This window comes from Notothenia coriiceps, unplaced genomic scaffold, assembly GCF_000735185.1.
Source record: "Notothenia coriiceps isolate Sejong01 unplaced genomic scaffold, NC01 NC01_scaffold00037244, whole genome shotgun sequence".
NCBI lineage: Eukaryota > Metazoa > Chordata > Actinopteri > Perciformes > Nototheniidae > Notothenia > Notothenia coriiceps.
In genome coordinates, this window is record NW_011369945.1 from 26,760,012 (window position 1) to 26,780,711 (window position 20,700).

General features: G+C 41.7%; 1 protein-coding gene across 2 annotated transcripts; it reads left to right on the forward strand.

The window, feature by feature from the left end:
- Positions 1-354: 354 nt before the first annotated feature.
- LOC104965126 (protein unc-13 homolog A) lies at positions 355-20,117 on the forward strand. 2 transcript variants are annotated; one of them, XM_010794081.1, is made up of 33 exons: positions 355-423; positions 989-1,032; positions 2,205-2,283; positions 2,659-2,673; positions 2,774-2,848; positions 2,954-3,173; positions 3,828-4,055; positions 4,271-4,412; positions 4,596-4,765; positions 4,944-5,059; positions 5,650-5,813; positions 6,004-6,157; positions 7,164-7,232; positions 7,463-7,552; positions 7,821-7,955; positions 8,090-8,217; positions 9,214-9,299; positions 9,422-9,548; positions 9,638-9,734; positions 11,145-11,288; positions 11,383-11,460; positions 12,482-12,559; positions 12,643-12,731; positions 12,854-12,997; positions 13,873-13,996; positions 14,151-14,156; positions 14,580-14,636; positions 14,738-14,818; positions 15,706-15,853; positions 16,346-16,402; positions 17,113-17,199; positions 17,272-17,428; positions 18,102-20,117. In XM_010794081.1, the coding sequence occupies exons 3-33, from the start codon at positions 2,206-2,208 to the stop codon at positions 18,388-18,390; spliced, it is 3,633 nt and encodes a 1,210-aa protein (XP_010792383.1). In that variant the 5' UTR covers positions 355-423; positions 989-1,032; position 2,205; the 3' UTR covers positions 18,391-20,117. The 2 variants fall into 2 exon arrangements, with proteins under 2 accessions (XP_010792383.1, XP_010792384.1); XM_010794082.1 differs by lacking the exon at positions 14,151-14,156.
- The last annotated feature ends 583 nt before the right edge of the window (positions 20,118-20,700 follow it).

Below are 20,700 nucleotides of genomic sequence, written 5' to 3' on the forward strand. Positions count from 1 at the left end.
GTTGCAGCCCCGTTTTTAGAGATTTGGGTATGGAGGAAAAGAGAGAGGGTTGTGTTTTCTGACTTGGTGATTCCCCTGACACACCGGGGACACATATTCATGTATAAAAGACGTACAAGAGTGCATTTTGCATGTTAGGTCCCCTTTAAGTTTTGCTTGATCAGTTTTCACTTGCATATTTTATTCACTTATTCTGTTGCTACTCATTACATTTGAATTCAGTTTTGCAGATAATTAATCCCTTGCTTTGATGTTTATGTTGATGTGTGTCACGTCACGTTTTTGTACATTTGGCTTTCTTTTGTTTGCCTTTTTTTCAGTTTGTTTGTTCCGAACCCGCTTTGTTTTCTTTCCAGTTTCATGTCATTGCCATAGTGACACTCGCATGCACTTTGCTCGGCCATCATTGGAGCATGCTGACGGGTAGGTACAACCTGGTTGGATGCTTGAGAGAAAAAGGAAATGCGTGGAACAGATGTCTTGTTGAACTCCTCACTGTGAACATGCACTTTCAATATGCTCATTCATTTTCACAACAATTTGATATCTCTATTGCATCTTCAAAGAGCTGCATCAGATTCTCCAATGACATATTTGATTTCAAAATCCAGGCAAAGCTTTTTGAATAGTTACAAAACTTGTTTATTATCTCATGACGTGAATATGGTGACATTTATTTAATAACTCTTTTTAGTTTGCATCTATGCTCTCCTTGGCTCACATGTCTTTTTTCAGCATCTTTTCCTAAGGGTACACATTGTGTAAGGCCTCTCACAGATTCTTTGTACGAGTTTTTATTGACACTTTCGACCTCTGATGCAAAGACACAGACGAGATGGTATTTTGAATAGTCTGATATAAAATTCCATAATCAGAAATCTATTGATGCAGCTACATTCATACAGTATATGAATGCTAGAAACTGCTGCAGGGGTCTCTTTATGGTTGCTTTTTTCTTCATCTGACATTCCTGCTTTGTCTCCCTCAGGCCAGAGGAGAGACCTCCAGCTCGCTGTGGTTTGGTAAAGGCGGGTGAGTGTCTGCTGCCACTTCTCTTTTTCTCTAACATGAAACAGATTACAAATCACATATAAGTCAATCAGTCCATCTGTGTCTCGCTTTTTAGAAAATACTTTATTGCAAAGTTATTTCCATCACCTTCCAGATATTTGATTACTTCAGGGTTTAATGCATATTCTTTTACTGTTGTACAAGTTAAATTAATAAAATATCGAAATAGAAGACACACAACTCAAACCAGCTAGAACAAACAAACAATCCAACAACAAAGAAAGAAAGGGAGAGGTATAGTGTAGGAGAAGCAGTATTGGGGTTTGAATGTCTTATCACCAATCTTTCACTTTATTGATTTAATGTAAAGTCTATCTTTGGGGTCATTCTTATTTAGCTTATGTATGTGTCCTTCAGGATCAATGTATTTGATGGTTTCCACAACATTGTCTTCCGCTTCATGGCCATCACATGCAAATTATTAATAATATTATCTTTCCAAGTAAACTAATACCAAAAATATATTTTAAAATGCGTAACCTAGTTATGATCAAAAAAGTACTTTCCTCATCTTCTTTCCAAAAGGGTTTGAATAATGTTATAGACATGTAAAGAATGTGTGTGTGTACGTTGCCAATTGTTCCCCAAATCCTCTCCAGCCTTGCTAAACGAATGAATGAATGAAACTTGATTAAAGTTATGCTCTGATCATTGTGGAAACCTGCCACCAACCGCCCCATTAGATTAAAATGTCCTTCTTTGGTCCGGGAATCCTCCCTTCTATTTCATTCTGATCCACACCCTCCTTCCGCTCATGGCATTTGGCCAGTGAGTATTGAGCGGCAGTGGGCTGCCCTGACTTAGCTGGCAGGTCATTTGTAGATGAGGCAGACCTCAGAGTGGAACTGAGGCTGCATAATAAAGAAGTGCTAAGCTAGCCAAATGGAAACCCAGCAATTAAAACCGTGTGAGTGTGTGAGTGAGTGTCATTCCCACTATTTGAGATGAGGCAGTCTGCGTAATTAAACTCTCCAGTCAAGTCGTTGAATGGAGTAGCAATAGAAACAATCATAGGGATAATTACATCTGCCTCATAGTAACAAAATGTGATTTCATTTAGTTGTTTTATCTACTGTAAATATTACTTTACATATTTATATAAATGTATAATTATTCATCTATTTCTTTTACAGAATGGGAGGCGCACTCTACAGTATTGACAGCATGCCTGACCTTCGCAAGAGGAAAGCCGTTCCTCTTGTCAGAGATCTGGTGAGACTCAGTTATGGACACACACACTAACAAGCAATAATACACAGCGGTATTGCAGGTTGACTTGGAATCAATTTTGGAGACATTATTGGTCCTCAGTTGAATCTCAGTTCCTCTAAAACCAACATCTCTATTTCTATCTCTTTTGTTTTATAGTAGGTTTATAGCTATAGTACCTTTTCCCATCTTACGTCAACATGATTTCACTTCTTTGCGTATATGTGGTGGTTATTGTAACTACAGCAATGTGTACATGTAGTTAGACTGTTCTACTATCTATGTTAGACACACAATGCATCATATTTGCTTGTAGCGTTTGTCTTATTACATTTCTAAAATATTCTGTTTCTTTTACACTTTTTCATCACTGACCAGATTCATCAGGCAATGGTGAGTGTTTGTTTAAATCATATATATAAATCACTTAATACATTCTAAATCTTAGGTTTACAGTTCATTTAAACTGTTCTGTTTGCCCTCTTGTTTCCAGTCTCTCGTGCAGAACTCTCGTAAGGCAGGAATCACCTCCGCCATGGCCTCCACCACCCTCGGCAATGAAGAGCTGGTGGGTTTCCTCCTCCATCTTCACAACGTTTCTGTTCATCGTGTTTTGTTTTTTTACTTGAATCGCTGCTGGTTATCACATTTCTCTCCTATGTGCCCTTTGCAGAAAAGTCATGTTTATAAAAAGACTCTACAGGCTCTGATCTACCCCATCTCCTCCACTACGCCACACAACTTTGAGGTGTGGACCGCCACCACCCCCACCTACTGCTACGAATGCGAGGGGCTGCTCTGGGGCATCGCGCGACAAGGCATGCGCTGCTCTGAGTGCGGCGTCAAATGCCACGATAAGTGCCAGGATCTGCTCAACGCTGACTGTCTGCAGAGTAAGGACTGAAGCATCTTTGCACACATGCACCAACACACACTTTTTAACATATGCACATTTTTAACTTCAGTATACTCAGCCATCCACACAAATCCCAAGCTAATTTTAGCTCCTCTGTATCCTTCTGCCTGATTGACATGGCATACTCGTCCTCTATCCGCTCTCACATTTTCCCTTCCTCTTCCTTTCTAATTTGTCTCCTGAGTAATGTGCTGTCATACCCCTGCCTCTCTCTGCCTTCTACCCATAGCCTTTGCATCCATACTGCTTTTTGTCATTCAGGCTCCACACGGCGTGACTTATCCAATTCCCATACTGATTTTGGAGTCAATCTATGCAATGCATAATTCATCACTCTGCTGTCTCCAAAGAGTCTCGTGAGATCTTGGAGCCAACAACATCTGTTGGTCCTCCACTCTCTGACTTTCTACTATTTCCTGACCAGATCATTGGTTGAGTGGATAACGTTTCACCCATAGTATTGGAAGGTTTGATCCCTGGCCAAGAAATGTCAAAGAATCTCAAAATCGAGTGCCTTAACTTGGCACTCAGCTTTAAGTAGATGCGTTAGTTAGAGCGTAACAGGAGTTAAGCTGCTTGAAAATATTTTACACGTTCTTACATCCTTCTCTTTATTCCTCCGTCCCATCAGGAGCGGCAGAAAAGAGCTCCAAACACGGGGCGGAGGACCGAACCCAGAACATCATCATGGTCCTGAAGGACCGCATGAAGATCAGAGAGAGGAACAAACCAGAGATCTTCGAGCTCATCCTGGAAGTGTTCGCCCTCGACAAAACAACACACGGCGCGCAGATGAAACAAATCAAGCAGAGCGTGCTTGATGGGACGTCCAAATGGTCAGCGAAGATCAGCATCACGGGTGAGTTAAGGGTGTCATACTGTATGCTACATATGTTAAATACAGGGCATTCAGGAAAATGTTCGATTTTGGGATATAGCGATAAAACATGCTGCTTGTGGTTGTTGTTGTTTTCTTTTGAAAACAATGATATATAAAAAATGTTTCAAAAACGATAAGTATGAGTCAGACAACTGTTAGGTTTTTGTTGAATGGTTTTGATGTCTTTTCCCCAGTGGCATGTGCTCAGGGCCTGCAGGCTAAAGACAAAACCGGCTCCAGTGACCCTTATGTCACGGTTCAAGTGGGGAAGACCAAGATTAGAACCAAGACCATCTACGGAAACCTCAACCCCGTCTGGGAAGAAAACTTCCACTTGTGAGTACAGTCAAAGGCTGACATTTCATTTGATGTATTATGATAATAGCATAAAGTGCGCCATGCTCTTATTCAAGGTTATATCTTAGCAAATGTATTGTGTAAGAGACTCTTTTTTTGTCCATGTTTTTATTGCCATTGTTGACTTCCTCTTTTTTGCCCCTAAAACTCTGCCTCATCCAGTGAATGCCACAACTCGTCAGACCGCATCAAGGTTCGCGTGTGGGACGAGGATGACGACATCAAGTCTCGTGTAAAACAGAGGTTCAAACGTGAGAGCGATGACTTCCTGGGCCAAACCATCATCGAAGTGCGGACTCTGAGCGGGGAGATGGACGTTTGGTACAACCTGGGTGAGTTTTCGAGAAAGATAAGAGAAAAGACTGCCGGGAATTAGAGACGGATGAGAGGAGCAGCCAGTGGAGCGTAGATAACAGAACAAGGAGCAGATAATTGAAGTGCTTGTCTCTTGTAGATGGAACAGAGATCAGCCAACTAAGGAAGCATGTATGTCTTACTTTGATTTGACAGACAAGAGAACGGATAAGTCTGCCGTGTCAGGAGCCATCCGGATGCACATAAGTGTGGAGATCAAAGGAGAGGAGACGGTGTCCCCTTACCACGTCCAGTACACCTGTCTACACGAGGTCAGTCTCCTAAAGGAGTTCTGGTTATTTGCAGTTGAAATAAAACCTTAATTATGCAGCAGCAACCTTTAGAGTTAATGAGTTACAGTCAAATCATTCTGCCTTCCAGATTAACACAACTAATCACTTTGTGAATGTATGTTTCTGCTGTAATACCCAGGGGAATTGGGCTTTTTTTATATAAATAAAACTTTGCCAACATGACGTTTATCCTTACAGTTGACTTCATTTGTAATTGTTAGGAATTATTGATCAATGTACACCACTATAGGATAGAATGAGATGAGTTAAAACCCTGACTTTAATGAAGAACTGGAAAACGGCATTAGCCTGACCTTTTTTTTTTCAGACTGTTATTTTGTATTTATTGTACCAGACGCAAAACAAACACCAAACATAACACAATAACAATATTAAATTCCCACTAGGGAGCAAATCATCAACAATCTCCACACAAGTAAAGACAGACAGTTCAAGTTTTCAAAACGTTTAGACGCGTACCAAAACTGTCTCTCTCTGTCTTTCAGATGTATTTTTTTTTTACAATGTGCATTTGTTTTTTAAATTTCCTGTCCCCTGTCTTTGTTCAGCATCTGTTCCAGTACACCACGGAGGAGCAGAATGGCGGCGTGGTAAAGATCCCTGACGCCAAAGGGGACGATGCGTGGAAGGTGTATTTTGAGGAGACGGCGCAGGAGATCGTGGACGAGTTTGCCATGAGATACGGAGTAGAGTCCATCTACCAGGCCATGACGTACGTGCCTCAAGCATTACTCTGAATCTGAACCTACAAATTACATAAGATCAAATCCTTATTCTGAAGAATTGGTTTATTCACTTATTTGTATATAGTTTCATAATGCATACATATAGGTTATACTTGTTTCCAATACATGATTATAAAGAGCGTTTCCTTTTTGCCACTTCCCCCCCACCCCCCACAGCCACTTCGCCTGCTTGTCCTCCAAGTACATGTGTCCCGGAGTGCCAGCAGTGATGAGCACTCTGCTTGCCAACATCAACGCTTACTACGCCCACACCACCCAGTCCTCCAACAATGTTTCCGCCTCGGACAGATTTGCTGCATCAAACTTTGGCGTGAGTCACTTCTTCATAAATGTCACTATACTAGCTATAACTAAAGAGATGGTTTACTTTTACCTTTAAGGAGGAGCTCGGACAGAGAAGGTCAACTTTAGAAATTAAATGAGGATTTTCTGAATGTGTCAAAGAGGCACAAACTCTAATGTGTGGAAGGAGTTTGGATGAAAGTATTTGTATTTGTTTCTTTATTACATCAAATAAGAAAAAACACTTTGCTTGCGGAGATGCCAAATGTTGGAAACAGTGTAGGTTTCGGGGAAGCCGATCCCTGGGGCAGATTTTCGAAGTGATGAGTGATAAGACTTTTCTTGGCAGAGTTTCAAAAAGGACTAAAAGGCAAACTGCCCTATCCATTTCCCCAAATGATTTAAAGGAAATGTTGATTTTGAGTCATGTTTTGTTGTGAAAAAGATACGTTTTCTTTTGTTGCCGTCAGAATTGTCAAATGAAAGGAACTCATGGCCATATTTTGTGGAGGTATTGGATTCATTACTTTGTACATTTAGTTTTATTTTATTTATTTTATTTATTTATTTAATTTATTTTATTTATTTTTATTTATTTTATTTATTTTATTTATTTTATTTATTTTATTTATTTTATTTATTTATGAATATCTTCAATCATTTTGATTCTTGTAACTCTGTATTCTCCCCCTGAAGTATTTGTTATTGCTCATGAATTCACACTTTACCACTCAAAATGTACAAAGTAAATTCTTACATTTAAAAAAACAATTGTGTGACAGAGAAAATAAAACAGATACAAAGTCATGTAATGTAGAACTGCTGTCCCTAAAAAAGCAAATGAGTAACTCTTGGTCCCCCTGGGCTGTAGATGAAAGTCTGTTTAACGTGACGCTGCCTACTTATCCGGACGTCCAATCAGTTGAGCCTCGTCAGTTTTGGCCTCGGGTTTGTTTAGTTAAATGGTAACAAGTGATCTTTCAGCAGTGGCGTGGATTCTGAGTCTGTTCTGTTTTTTTGTCTGTCCTGTTTAGAAGGAGAGGTTTGTCAAACTCCTGGATCAGCTGCACAACTCCCTGAGGATCGACCTCTCCATGTACCGGGTACTGACTGCTTCTTTCTCTCATGACAAATACAAAAGACATTGTATCTTCATTTCTTGATGCTACAATCCCTGCCTGTTTATGCTGTTTCTGTGTGGACATCTATGAGATTGTCTATGCTCTCGTGTGGCCACTCCTAATCTAATATGTATTCCCTTCATCTTACTACCTGAAGAAAGGGAATCCTTAAGTGAACATGTTCATAATTATAATGTTGAATGTGCTTTTAGAATAACTTCCCTGCCAGCAGTCCTGAAAGACTACAAGACCTCAAGTCTACAGTGGATCTGTTGACCAGCATCACATTCTTCAGGATGAAGGTAAGGATGACTGAAAGATGGATCATTTATTTCCGTTCACATTAACACTAAACTCCAAAAAACAAACATGGAACACTTTTCCAGTACTTTCTGAAAAGTGCCCTGAGGCTTCAACTGAGACTCATCTTAACATTTCCCTATCCAAAGTGAAGCTATTTTCATGGGACAGGGTGTGTCAGTTTGGCTTGGTCAGGCTGTTAAATCATTTTAGTTTGACTTTTTCAGATCAGTGTGTGTATTCAACCATATGTGTAACATTTGTGTTCAGGTCCAGGAGTTGCAGAGTCCACCCAGAGCGAGCCAGGTGGTGAAGGACTGTGTGAAAGCCTGTCTCAACTCCACCTATGAGTACATCTTCAACAACTGCCACGACCTTTACAACAGGGAATATCAGACGGACCCTGTAAGTCTGTGTGTATGAAGCAGAGATACTGTGTATGTGTGCTGGCGAGTGATACCACCAAGTGTTTTCTCACTGCAAGAAATTCTTGATGGATGCCTTTGTTACGCTAACCATAATCTCTTCTCTGTCTCCAGTCGAAGGCAGTTCCTCCAGATGAGCAGGGTCCCAGCACCAAAAATCTGGACTTCTGGTCCAAACTCATCACCCTCATCGTCTCCATCATAGAAGAGGACAAAAACTCCTACACTCATTGCCTTAATCAGTGAGTCTCATATCATCGGCCTTATTAGTAACATTTTGCATGCTTTTAACAGCACGTTTAGAAGCAGTCAAAAAAGCTGCCTTGTACTTACTATAGCTTAGAACAGGGGTGTCCAAACTTTTTTCACCGAGGGCTGGGCCCCTCACTAGAGGTGAGGTATACTGCCTCATAAGTTCATTTATAAGTTGGAAAAATCAATCCAATGTAGGTAAATTATTCTTGATACTTGAAAATGCTGTTAGAAAAAAATGGCCTACATGAAAGCTCTCCATAGGGTTTCATTCATTGTGTTAGCAGCTCATCCCTTAAAGCAGGAGCCTCAGATCGGTTATAATAAGAGGAAATATGAAGGGTTTATTTCAAGGTTGTTATGAAAATAAGTTGTCGGGCTTTTTTCTGATCAACTTAGATTTGTTAGAAAATGTTTTCAACTTGAATTGACTGCATTCATTTGAAAATTGGGCTTATTAACACATGAATACTGTGTAATGTATTTGAACATATAAGAAGCACAATATAAGACAAGCAGACGTTTATTATACTTAAGTCATTATGCTTTTTGATTTGCTGAGGGCCTATTCAAGTTGGGCTGCATTTGGCCCCCGGGCCGTAGTTTGGACACCCCTGGCTTAGAATATCAAAATGTTTAAAAACCGAGCCTCTAACTGTATCAACAATAACATGTATTTTTAATCATATGCATATTTGCACTTACAATTCGCACTTACGGCAAAGGCTGTGTCATCAGAGTAGTCATTCCTTTAGAACAAACACTTTATTGGGTGGGGTTAGTTTGGATTTGGATCTAATACTTCTATGAATTTAGATAAACTCAAGGCTGGTTTGAGGGTCAGTGAGGATAAAAGTGTCTAAAATAAAAGATACAGATGAAACACTAATGGAGTTACATAATAAAACTGGGTTCTCTTGTTAAATAATAGAGTAGCATTGCTGGATACAGAGGGGTGATTTAAGCATGAGTACTGCCTCTCACAGGTTTCCCCAGGAACTGAACGTGGGCAAGATCAGCGCCGAGGTCATGTGGAATATGTTTGCACAAGATATGAAATACGCCATGGAGGGTAGGTGTTTGTGTGTGTTGTCGTGGGGGGTCAACGGTCATTTGTTTGTGTCTGTATATAAAGTTTATATGGAGAAACAGTGGTGACGTGGGACTAATTCTTTCTTTCTCTTTGATACTCAGAGCATGAGAAGAACCGCCTGTGTAAAAGCGCAGATTATATGAACTTGCACTTCAAGGTGAAATGGCTCTACAATGAGTACTGCAAAGAGCTGCACACTTTCCAGAAGCACGTACCTGAGTATCCAGCGTAAGTGTCTTATAAACAGCATCCACACCCTGCCTTTCACACCGTGGCACAGACACTCATGCTGCCTCTGCTCGTTCCTTCCTCTGCAGCTGGTTTGAACCGTTTGTCGTCATGTGGTTGGACGAGAACGAAGAAGTGTCAAGAGATTTCCTGCATGGAGCTCTGGAGAGGGACAAGAAAGACGGGGTAAATGCTTTCATCCGCATCCTTAATATTTCAAATGCTGACATACTAGAATAAGCAATTAACAGGGGTTGTCACAAAAGAAATAAATAGCTGGTTGCTAGCATTTTTTTGCGAGTGCTTTAAAACACAACCTCTAGATATAAGACCACACCCAACAACGCCTTATTGTTAAATCTTTAGTTAGTTTGAATGCCCTGTTTAAGGTTTTCTAACCTAATCCCTAGTTAAAGGCTACTTTTACATTTTTGGAAACACTTTTATTCGTCTCAAAAAGCTAAGAATGATACCACTCACGCATCTGTACAGTATGAAGCTTGCTTCAGCATCTAACTAACCAGAAGGAAAGCGATATCAATCTTACTGACATAGTGATCATCTTTCTTATGTCTTAACTTTTCCTTTAACTAATAATATTGGCTTTTTACATCAAAGTGTGCAGAGAAAGAGGAATCTCCATGTTATTCACACTCTCAATCACACACACACACACACACACACACACACACACACACACACACACACACACACACACACACACACACACACACACACACACACACACACACACACACACACACACACGACCAATTGCCATGCAGCTTGAGGGATGTTGCCGCCCACCCAAAAAATGAAGTGAAAAGAGATTTTTCTTTAAAGGAAAGAAACACCTCGTCATGCGAAACTAATGTTTGACTTAAATTCAACAATGAAATTCTGCTGAGACGGTAAGAAAATAAAGTATTGGAGCCTAAACTTGACCCTCCTACCTGCAGCTTCCCCCCAAAAAATGTATTCATGCATTTCTCATGAAAATTCAGGCAGACTGCACCATCTCTCCCGACTCAGCACATTCAAGGGTGAGAAGAGCGGCTTGAAGGCCTCAAGGCAATCAATAATGACTCGATACCAAAGGCAAATGGAAAAAAAAACTTTACCGTGGAGAAATGCAGATGCTCCACACTGGGTCTCATTGCCTCTACATATCCACACAGAAAGAAGGTCGATGCGAGCAGCTGAAGATCCTCTCAGCTCATATGTCAGCACTCCTTTGGGTCCAATTACTGTCGCCAGAGGCAGCTTCTGCATTCCTGTGTCAGCGAAAAACAGCGGTCCCCCAGCCACTTCACATATCATAACACTATTCACTAATGGCCGCCTGTTAATGAGGGCCCTGCTCCTCATCACAACCCTGTGATCACCTCCATTGCTTTCAGAGAAAATCACCTCACAAATCTTTTGATCACGTGCAGCTGGAGAGGGGTCAGCTTCATTGTCTGATCATCTCCCACGGGTGTCCCTCAGGGGAATACAACCCCTTACCTCCAGTGTTAGACGTGCTCAGATTACTTGCAGCATCAGCACCACATAACAGCTCCTAACACCCCCCCCCCCTTTCTTCTGGCTCTGCAGTTCCAGGTCACATCGGAGCACGCTTTGTTCTCCTGCTCGGTGGTGGACGTGTTCTCTCAGCTAAATCAGAGTTTTGAAATCATTCGCAAGCTGGAGTGTCCCGACCCTCAGATTGTTGGCAACTACATGAAGAGATTCGCCAAGGTGACTTTCACCTGTTCACACTCTCACAGAATGTCTGAGTATTTTCTTCACTGTAAGTTTGCCCTCATGCCATTATGTTGTGTCCTTTTCTTAGACCATTGGCAATGTCCTGCTGTCTTATGCTGACATCATCGAAAAGGACTTCCACAATCATGTCAAAAAGGAGAAAGTGGTAGGTGTTAGAGATGTTGTAAGGCAAGAAACACAGTTCATGCCATGTTAAATGTTGACATGTGGGGCTTTTTGTCAACCTAAAAGAAGTTGAAATGAGATCATGTCTCATGTGCTCAATTAAACATAACATTTCAGAAATGTGTAATGCAATACTCTTATTGTTATAAATGAACCGGGGAAGTTTCATGGTGATATCTATTACTCAAAAAGATGTATCATATTAATTTGAAGTGTATGGTCAATTGGTTTGAATTTTAAAATGCTTTAAAAGGCTTGTTTTTCTCATACTTCTCCTTATGTAGCACATTTTATTCTTGTCTATATTCTGCAGGCAATCGTAGCCAGATTCATATGGTTTAATTCCTAGGAACATGGCAACAATGAATTTCATGTGGCTTTAACAGTATTTTCTGATTTATAGAGGGATACAAAATATATATAATCCTAAATGCTCCTATAACCAGATTTATACATCTGAAATGTATGCAGATTTGCACATTTTAAGAGCATATGTATGTTTTTGAAATGGATCTCCTAACTAAAATCTTTATATTTTCTTTGATTCGATGACGGTGTGTAGAAAGTTTGGCACAACACACTAACAGATGGATATTTGTGAGAGTGGAATAAATAGCTGTGACTGATTTAATGGTTTAACTTGAGCTCCATCAAGAGAGCGCATTGGTGTATGTGGTCAGGATTGTTTTAGCACAGTAAACTGCTCTTCAGTGTTAGAGCCATTCCCAGTGTTTCCACGTGAATTAGAGTTGAGTAATTAGCTGAATGTGGTGTAACCTCGGGGAAAGTGGGCAGCTCTCCCAGAGGGACGAGGGTCCCGAGGAGGAGTAATTAATGATATCTCCTGCTCCTCCTGCCCTGCATCACCAAGGCTTCTTTTCGCCAAAGAAGCAATAAAAAAAGTTAGGCGGACTAACCCTGATTGATTACGATAAAACGCTGGGAGCAGACGGAGGGAGAGTGAAGTGTGATCGTAATGATTGTTCTCTTTCCCCCCTCAGCCGTGTATCATCATCAATAACATCCAGCAGCTCAGAGTTCAGTTGGAGAAGATGTTTGAGGCCATGGGGGGCAAAGATGTGAGTTTCCATGCATGCTCTTATTGTTGGGATTGTGTGTCTGTGATACGGCTCTTGTAATCAACCCATTTGTCTTTTTACAGCTCAATTTAGAAGCTAGTGACTTCCTCAAGGAGCTGCAGAACAAACTGAACAGCGTCATGGACGACCTCAGCCGCATCTTTGCTGTCAGGTGTGTGTTTGGTCCAAACTGAGAGATGCTGGGCCAGTTTCTCCTGCTGATTTCACAGTCTGTTTACATGTTGTTGTTGTTGTTGTTGTTGTTGTTGTTGTTGTTGTTGTTTGGTGATGCAGTTTCCAGCCCCAGATCGAGGACAACGTCAGGCAGATGGGAGATATCCTCGCCCAGGTCAAAGGTCAGACGGTCCCGGCCAATGGCAGCGTGGTTCAGGATGCCGACAACGTCCTGCAGCCCATCATGGACTTCCTGGACATCAAGTAAGTGCGGCTGGATATTACAAATCAATGCGGCTGAAGAATTGAGCTGAATATGTCTCAGGCAATAAAGGATTCTTCATACAGCATCTCTGTAAAGTATGTGTATTCAGCAGTATTCACTTTCTCCACTAAACGGCTCGCTGCAGCTCCCCAACCCCCCCAGGTTTATAGGTTGATAAACGCTGTGAGAATGGGTCTGCAGAGAGAATTTTGCGCGATCCCAACTGTCTGTTATCAGCCTGCAGCCAGGGAGGAGAAATCAGCAAGGCTGCCTGCACTAAGTGTGTGTGTGGATTGGTCAATTTGGACCAATCAGCGGGGGCTTAACGTAACTTACGAAAGCACGTACCCGGAAGAATCAAATGACGATGACGTCATGATGACGTTTCACCAACGAGGCGTTTTGGGGAGGTATTTTCTGTGTTAGAGTTTTGCTCGCTACAGGGTGTACTTCGAGGGTTTTGACTCTGCAGACTGTTTACATGCAGAAAAACCTTCATAACACAAGAGGGGACGGGTAATAACCAGAAAAGCATGACATGTCACCTTTGAACCTTTTAAAACCCAGTTCTTGAATGGTTACAAGAATGTATTGAATGCCGTTTTGTTACAAAGACAGCCTTCAATCTTTTGATAAATGAACAAAGGATTTGAAGAAGATAAAATGATTTTCTCCAACTCAGCAACTGAAAAAAAGTGTTTTAGATACTGAAACTATTTTCTTTTTAAACAAGTCTCGCAAGTGAGCTATTGTCTGCAACTATGTGAATGTTTCCATGGCCTCAACATACACACACTCCAAAAACAAATGGAAATGTGTGTGTCAGTTCTGCCCTCATGTCTGGCAGCTGAGAGATTGTGTTTCTGTGTTTCAGCCTGTCGCTGTTCGCTAAGATCTGCGAGAAGACCGTCCTGAAGAGAGTGCTGAAGGAGCTTTGGAAACTGGTGATGAACACAATGGAAAAAACAATTGTGCTTCCAACTCTCACTGACACGACGGTGTGTAATACATTAAGACATCCACTCTTCTTTTTTCACCTTTTTCTTCTTCTCTGCTTCTGAATTTCCATGCTTGTCATTGCTTTGTTCCATTTTAATGTACCCATCGCTCCTGCCATTAACACCATTCTTTCTCCCTTCCTTCCTTTCTTAGGTCATTGTAAGTATGTGTATGTTGCCCTCTGTTAGCATGAAGAAACACTGTTTTAGCAGGAGTCTTAACACCACCCTCTGCAGTCTTAAGTTCTCCTTCTCTGTGGATAGCAGTGCATCAAACCTGAATTTAAATGGCAGCACACATCACCAGAGGCATAATGACCCCATGATTCCACACCATGGCACTAAAGCCTATATTGTTTTTCAAGATGATGTTTCTTTTAATTCTGAATGTTTACTCAACATATAGATAGATTAGTTGACCTTTGTAGTTTGACCCTCTTCCACCTCACTCTTCAAACCCTTGTTTCTGCAGCTGTCTGTCCTCACTAAACCTCTTGAACTCACCTCTCACTCAACTGCATATCTCTAAAACACCACCTTTTAGGTTTCTTCACTCACCTGTCTGTCCGTCTCTCAACCACAGGGCACTCAGATGATCTTTAACGCTGCTAAGGAGCTGGGACAGCTTTCCAAACTCAAGGTGATGAAAACAGAACGCTGCAAACAAAGCAAATGTACTAAGAAATATCTACTACATTTTAGTAAAGCAAAAGACTGACCCCTGTTTGATCTGTCCTGCAGGAGCACATGGGACGAGAGGAGGCCAAAGCTCTCAGTCCTAAACAGTGTGCAGTGATAGAGCTGGCTCTGGACACTATAAAGGTAGAGTACACTGTGTCCCACAAACACAGCAGCCAAGGAATTGATGCTGGATTCTTATTTTAACAACATTTTGTGTTTGCTTAACATGAAGGAATACTCAAATAACAGAGTATGTCATATTCTGTGTTCAAGAGAATGAAAAATGGGATGCTCTTAAACCATACAATGGGGTTCAACTGAAAGCTTTAAATGTCCAGTGTGTTGGAATTAGTGGCATCTAGTGGTAAGGTCTCTGCTTTCAACCAAATGAATGCTCAGCCTCTACCTCACAAGCCAGTGCTTGGGTCCCTTAATAAACCTGCATTCTTTATTTTATCCAGCAGGGGGCGACTCCACTGGATGCTTGGGGGAAATGGCACGTCTCACTTGACTTATCCCTCGTATAAAGTCATAACAGGCCCTCTCTAGAGCCCGTGGAGGGTTTATTTGTTATTGGCTACTGTAGAAAAATGGTGGGCCCTAAAGAAGAGAACCCTTTGTAGAGATAAAGAGCTCAGTCTCAGATTATCGAAAACAAAAAGATTCTGAGTTTAAGGTATACACAAACAATGTATTTAATTTCTGCTAAAACAAATCATCTTAATCCTACATACTGGTCCTTTTTTAACTTCAGTCATTCAACACGTTTATCTGACCTAATAGGACATATGCCGTATGTTAATATAAATAAATAAAATCAGAAATAAGACAATGTTATTTTCAACATAATTTAGCTTAGAGGTGTTTGAGTTGCCCAGCCTGCTTTACACCACCTTCTCTCCGTAGCTCCAGGCCTGAAACTAGTTGTGTCACATTTGTACATTTTCCACTTAGACTTCTCTGTGTTTTAGCCTCTGTGTGTCTTTCTGGTTCTCTACAATACGCGTGTGTTGTCTCATCTGTTCCAGCAATACTTCCACGCTGGTGGTGTGGGCCTGAAGAAGACGTTCTTGGAGAAGAGTCCAGACCTGCAGTCTCTGCGCTACGCCTTGTCTCTGTACACCCAGGCCACAGACAAGCTCATCAGGAAGTTTGTCCTCTCGCAGAGCGCTCAGGGTACGACCTCAAGTAGAAACAATACACACACACACACACACACACACACACACACACACACACACACACACACACACACACACACACACACACACACACACACACACACTGTCACAAAGAAGCGTTTTACACAAAAATTCTTTGGTGACTCTCAAAGATCTCTACTTCTTTTTCTTACTTATGGAATCAAAAGTGGATTGTGAGTTTAATAGAATAACTTGCCTACAGTGTTGGAAGAAAATGTTTGGCTCATTGCGTTAGTGAATTACAGTAGCAACACCAACGCACACTACACACTATTTAAATCATGATTATCAGAAAACAGGAATAATAAATACTTTAAATGTCTTGCTCAAGGACGCTCTAGTTGTCAAGTATTTAAAACATCAGCACAACACTTTCATTTGCAGTATTTATAAAGAATGCTTTCCACATGTTGTACTTATGAGCATTTTCATCCTCTAATGCTTTATTTCCTCTGCCTCCTCTCAGTCCACGGAGGGAAAGGGCTCAGGTGCACGGCAAATGAAGACACACCACCAGAGAAACGTAAGTGTCAGCAGTGTGACGTCACAGCTGTTTGTCCCCACGGTAACCTGCAGCAGCTCAGACACCTGAGAGGGCAAAGATAACCGGAGCAGCGTTAGCCCCTCGGCACGCTATTTCTGGGTTTTACTTTCCAGGTCGAATTCCTATTTATAAGCTGATTGAGAAAAGGCACAAAGAACTGTCTGTGGTAGATGAAGCATGTTATATATGAAGAATGCACAGAGGATGATATTGACCAAATCAGGTGAGCTGGTGATGGTTTGAAGTTAAGACGCAGTGAACAGAAGACCATGTTGTGCTGATGAAAAGCATTTTAGCTTTTGTCCAGGTTTTTGTGGGGCTTCTTTCTCTTTTTCTTTCACTGTGAATAAGACAAATTACCAGCCATTACTGCGTTACAGTTTGCCATTTGCTTAGCGGTAGAACTGGCACAAAAGCTGCCTTGCCCAGCCAAGTCCTGCTCCGTGTGTGTGTGTGTGTGTGTGTGTGTGTGTGTGTGTGTGTGTGTGTGTGTGTGTGTGTGTGTGTGTGTGTGTGTGTGTGTGTGTGTGATTTAGTTCATATTCTGCTGACGCATCCCAATTCCTCGAGTCATAAATACGGTATCAGCTGTACTACATGTTAGACTGCAGACACACTGGTTATTGTGGAAAATATGGCACAAAAAGTCCTTATATAAATAAGAGTAATCACTAAGCATGTCTTTACAGCATCTGGAGTGGATGCTGTGGGTGAGGTCATCATGTGCGTGGACATTTTACCCCAACCGAATGGAGAGCACAAGATCGGCATCAAAGGTAAAAACAAAGCAAATGTCCTTGTATTCTCCTACATTGCTTCTTTACCTTAACCTCTGTCTGTCCCTCCAGTGGTGGCTGCCAACGACCTGAAGTGGAAGGCTCAGGGCTTCAGGCCCTTCGTGGAGGTCTACATCATCGGCCCTCACCTCAGTGACAAGAAGAGGAAGTTTGCCACCAAGTCCAAAAACAACGCCTGGTCCCCCAAGTTCATTGAGAGCTTTCAGTAGTGAGTATCATCCCGTCTGCTCTATGAATTATATATACTGTATACTGTATACTGTTTATACTATATACTATATACTATACTATACGGCACTGCAGTAAGTAGTGGGAAAAAAGCAACTTCTGTGTCCATTTAACATCCATCAGGTTCCTCTAAATAACTTAGTAAAGAATACAGTGAAGACGAGATAAAAACAACATGTGTATCATTTATGAGTTAATAGTCTCAGGCAATGTACTCCATAACTTTTTTTTAACTGTTTTTTTAGTTTTTTCTTAGTTTTTTTGTATAATAGCAGACATACGCACACACCGGTACATTCGTATTCACATGTATCTACTTAGATTCTCATATGTGCTTACGTGTACACATATTTAGACACACACTCTCAGAGTCTCCTCTCTTTCAATGTTTGACCTTTAGATTCTCTCTCCTGGGTCTACCAGTCTTCCATTTATAGATTAGGGTGCGTTTGCTTTGCCTTAGTACAGGGTTAAGTCAAAGTGTATGATAAGGACATCAGTTGGGTTCCAAATGTAGCAGGTTATTAAAACTACAGGGTGTGTGCTCTTTTGGTTGACTCGTATGTACCGGAGAGTTTGAAACGTTCATTCTTGAGTGTTAGTCAAATGCAGACAGACGTTTAGTAAAACAAGGATATGACTGTGTGTTTCAGCGCGTTGGGCACGGAGGTGGGTCCGGAGAGCTACGAGCTGCAGGTGTGTGTGAAGGACTACTGCTTCGCCCGAGAGGACCGCACGGTGGGCATGTCCGTGGTGCAGCTGAAGGACATCGCCAGCAAGGGCAGCGTGACGCTCTGGATGCCGCTGGGCCGCCGCGTCCACATGGACGAGACGGGCCTCACCGTGCTGCGCATCCTCTCTCAGCGCAACAACGACGAGGTGGCCAAGGAGTTCGTCAAGCTCAAGTCGGACCAGCGCTCAGCGGAGGAGGGTCGCAGCTGAGGGGGGGGGGAGAGCAAAGACATGCGTGTGCGCAACAACCCAGAGACATAGCATTATGCACACATATAGAAGTCACACCTGCATAGATAGACAACCATGTGCAATTCACAAGCACACACATGCTCTATTGTACATATATCTGCATACATTATGCAACATTTACATTGCAATGTTATCAATGCAAAACATGGAGGAATATGTTTATAATCATTCATAATTAATTTGTCCACTTCAGTTTAGCCTCACATTAGAAAGCACTTGTCACTCAATCTCTCCCAGAATGCATCACACCTTTTATACGCTGTACATTTAGATGTGATATAATGCAACGCAGAGCCACAACTGAACCTTGTTGATAGTTCGAGGACGACCACTTTGCACTTTTGCTTCTCTTTGTCTTCAGAGAGCGGCTCTTGTCTAGCTCTGTTTGTCCGTCCGTCTGTCCGCTTGCCTGCCTGACTGTGTGTCGTTCTTCAAGTCTGTCAGTCTTTCTCCCCCCGCTCCCCCCCCCTTGTCGTTGTTTTGCTCTGCGTAATTTTCCCACGGTGTGATGTGTTGTGTAGGTCGGAGGTCAGGCACAGATCTAAGATCGGCACCCTTTTGCTCCAAAATCAAAAATAGAGAGAAAACACTGACCTTAGATCAGCATCCAGGGGGGCAACGTCACTTCTAGTCTGTCCTGTAATGTCCTGCATGTTGAACCCAGGAACACTGTGATTCACGTTGCTGTATCCCCCCCAATACAATATTTTACCTGTGAGCATGGTGCATACATATATATCCCTGGTAATAAGGTTTTATAACCCAACTAACCGTGATGATCGTGGAGAAACTGATGATGTGTAGAGATGAAGGTTGTGGCCACAAAGTTTATATATACAAAAAAAATCTTTCTTCACATCATGATAAACAGAGCAATACCCCAGTGTCGAACACATCCACACCCCTAGAGTGCACATTTACTCCAAAAAGGGCTACAGGATGATCAGCGGACGGGGGGTCACTTTACGCACTATACATCCTTTCAAAGATTCAGTTGATAAAAAGACCAGGAGGCTTCCCCACGTGCCCACCCGTCTACATAAACAATACCACTCTCTGCGATTGTCTTTCATGAATGACACTGAGGAGAAGCCCAGAGGACGCCATGCTGAAGGACACGGCTCCCGATCGCCTGCACACCAAACTCATCTCTTTAAGGCAATAGTGGTTTGTTCCTATGTTCTTGTTACGAAGAGCAAACCCCCTGTTTCTTTTGTTATCGTTTGTGTGCATGTGTGTGAAGGTGTGTGTGTGTGCGAGTGTGTGGGGGTAAATGGGCTCTGAGATTGTGAGCAATATATTGTATAGACACCCATAATGTATGTGCTGTCAGTATAAATACAGGAGCACCAACTGCAATATCCAGATCCAAGGAATGGAAAACTTATGATTCTTCTTTATTCTATCTACCTTTATTCATGGAATCATAAAATTCCCATTCCCGGTGGAAGTGTGTAAGATATTTGTCACTTTTTAAATAAGAGGGAACGTGTTTTGTCCTTGAATTCCTATTTGCCTTTAGGAACAAAGTTGCACGAACCAGAGCTCATGTATTTTTTGGGTATTTTTTCAAAGAAAGAAGCCATCGGAGTCACCGCCAAGCATCTATGTTGTGTTGGTTTCAGTCTTGTCATGTGCATCAATAAATCTGTTACCTTTAACTGCATAAAGGTGAGCAACACTCAGAGGTTCTGATGACCTACTTAATGAGGTCAGTGCTGGCCTGTCACATGTTGTCTTTACTGAATACTGTTTATTTCTACCAAAAACAAAGCTTCTGAATGTCACTTATCCTCAGCTAAGCCTTCTTTCTATGATCTGAGGGACATTCAAATCCAAAACCACGAATAGCACTGGGACAGCAACTCATGCCTTCAAATTAGGCGTTCAAATTCCACTTAAATAAATTGGAATTTTTAGGAGAATCGGCTTTTGAAATAAGCTTTCCGTCCCATTTAACACGCAGTTACATTGTTTTTAATGAGTTGATTAAGTAATCCCAAGGCTCAAGATTAAACTCTACATTTCACGTTAGAAAAGTATAAAAAAATAACATGAGCCATTATCCAGTTTGGGGCTCGTTGGTTGCCTACTCCATGTATGTATGAACACTGCACACACACTCGCACACTGGCTACACACACATCTAAACACCAATCTCTGCTCAAGCACAAAAGGGCACATGTAAGATGACACACATGCATGCATGCACGCCGACACAACTCTGTGGAGACCAATGACGCCCACCCTGTGAATAGAATCAACTGA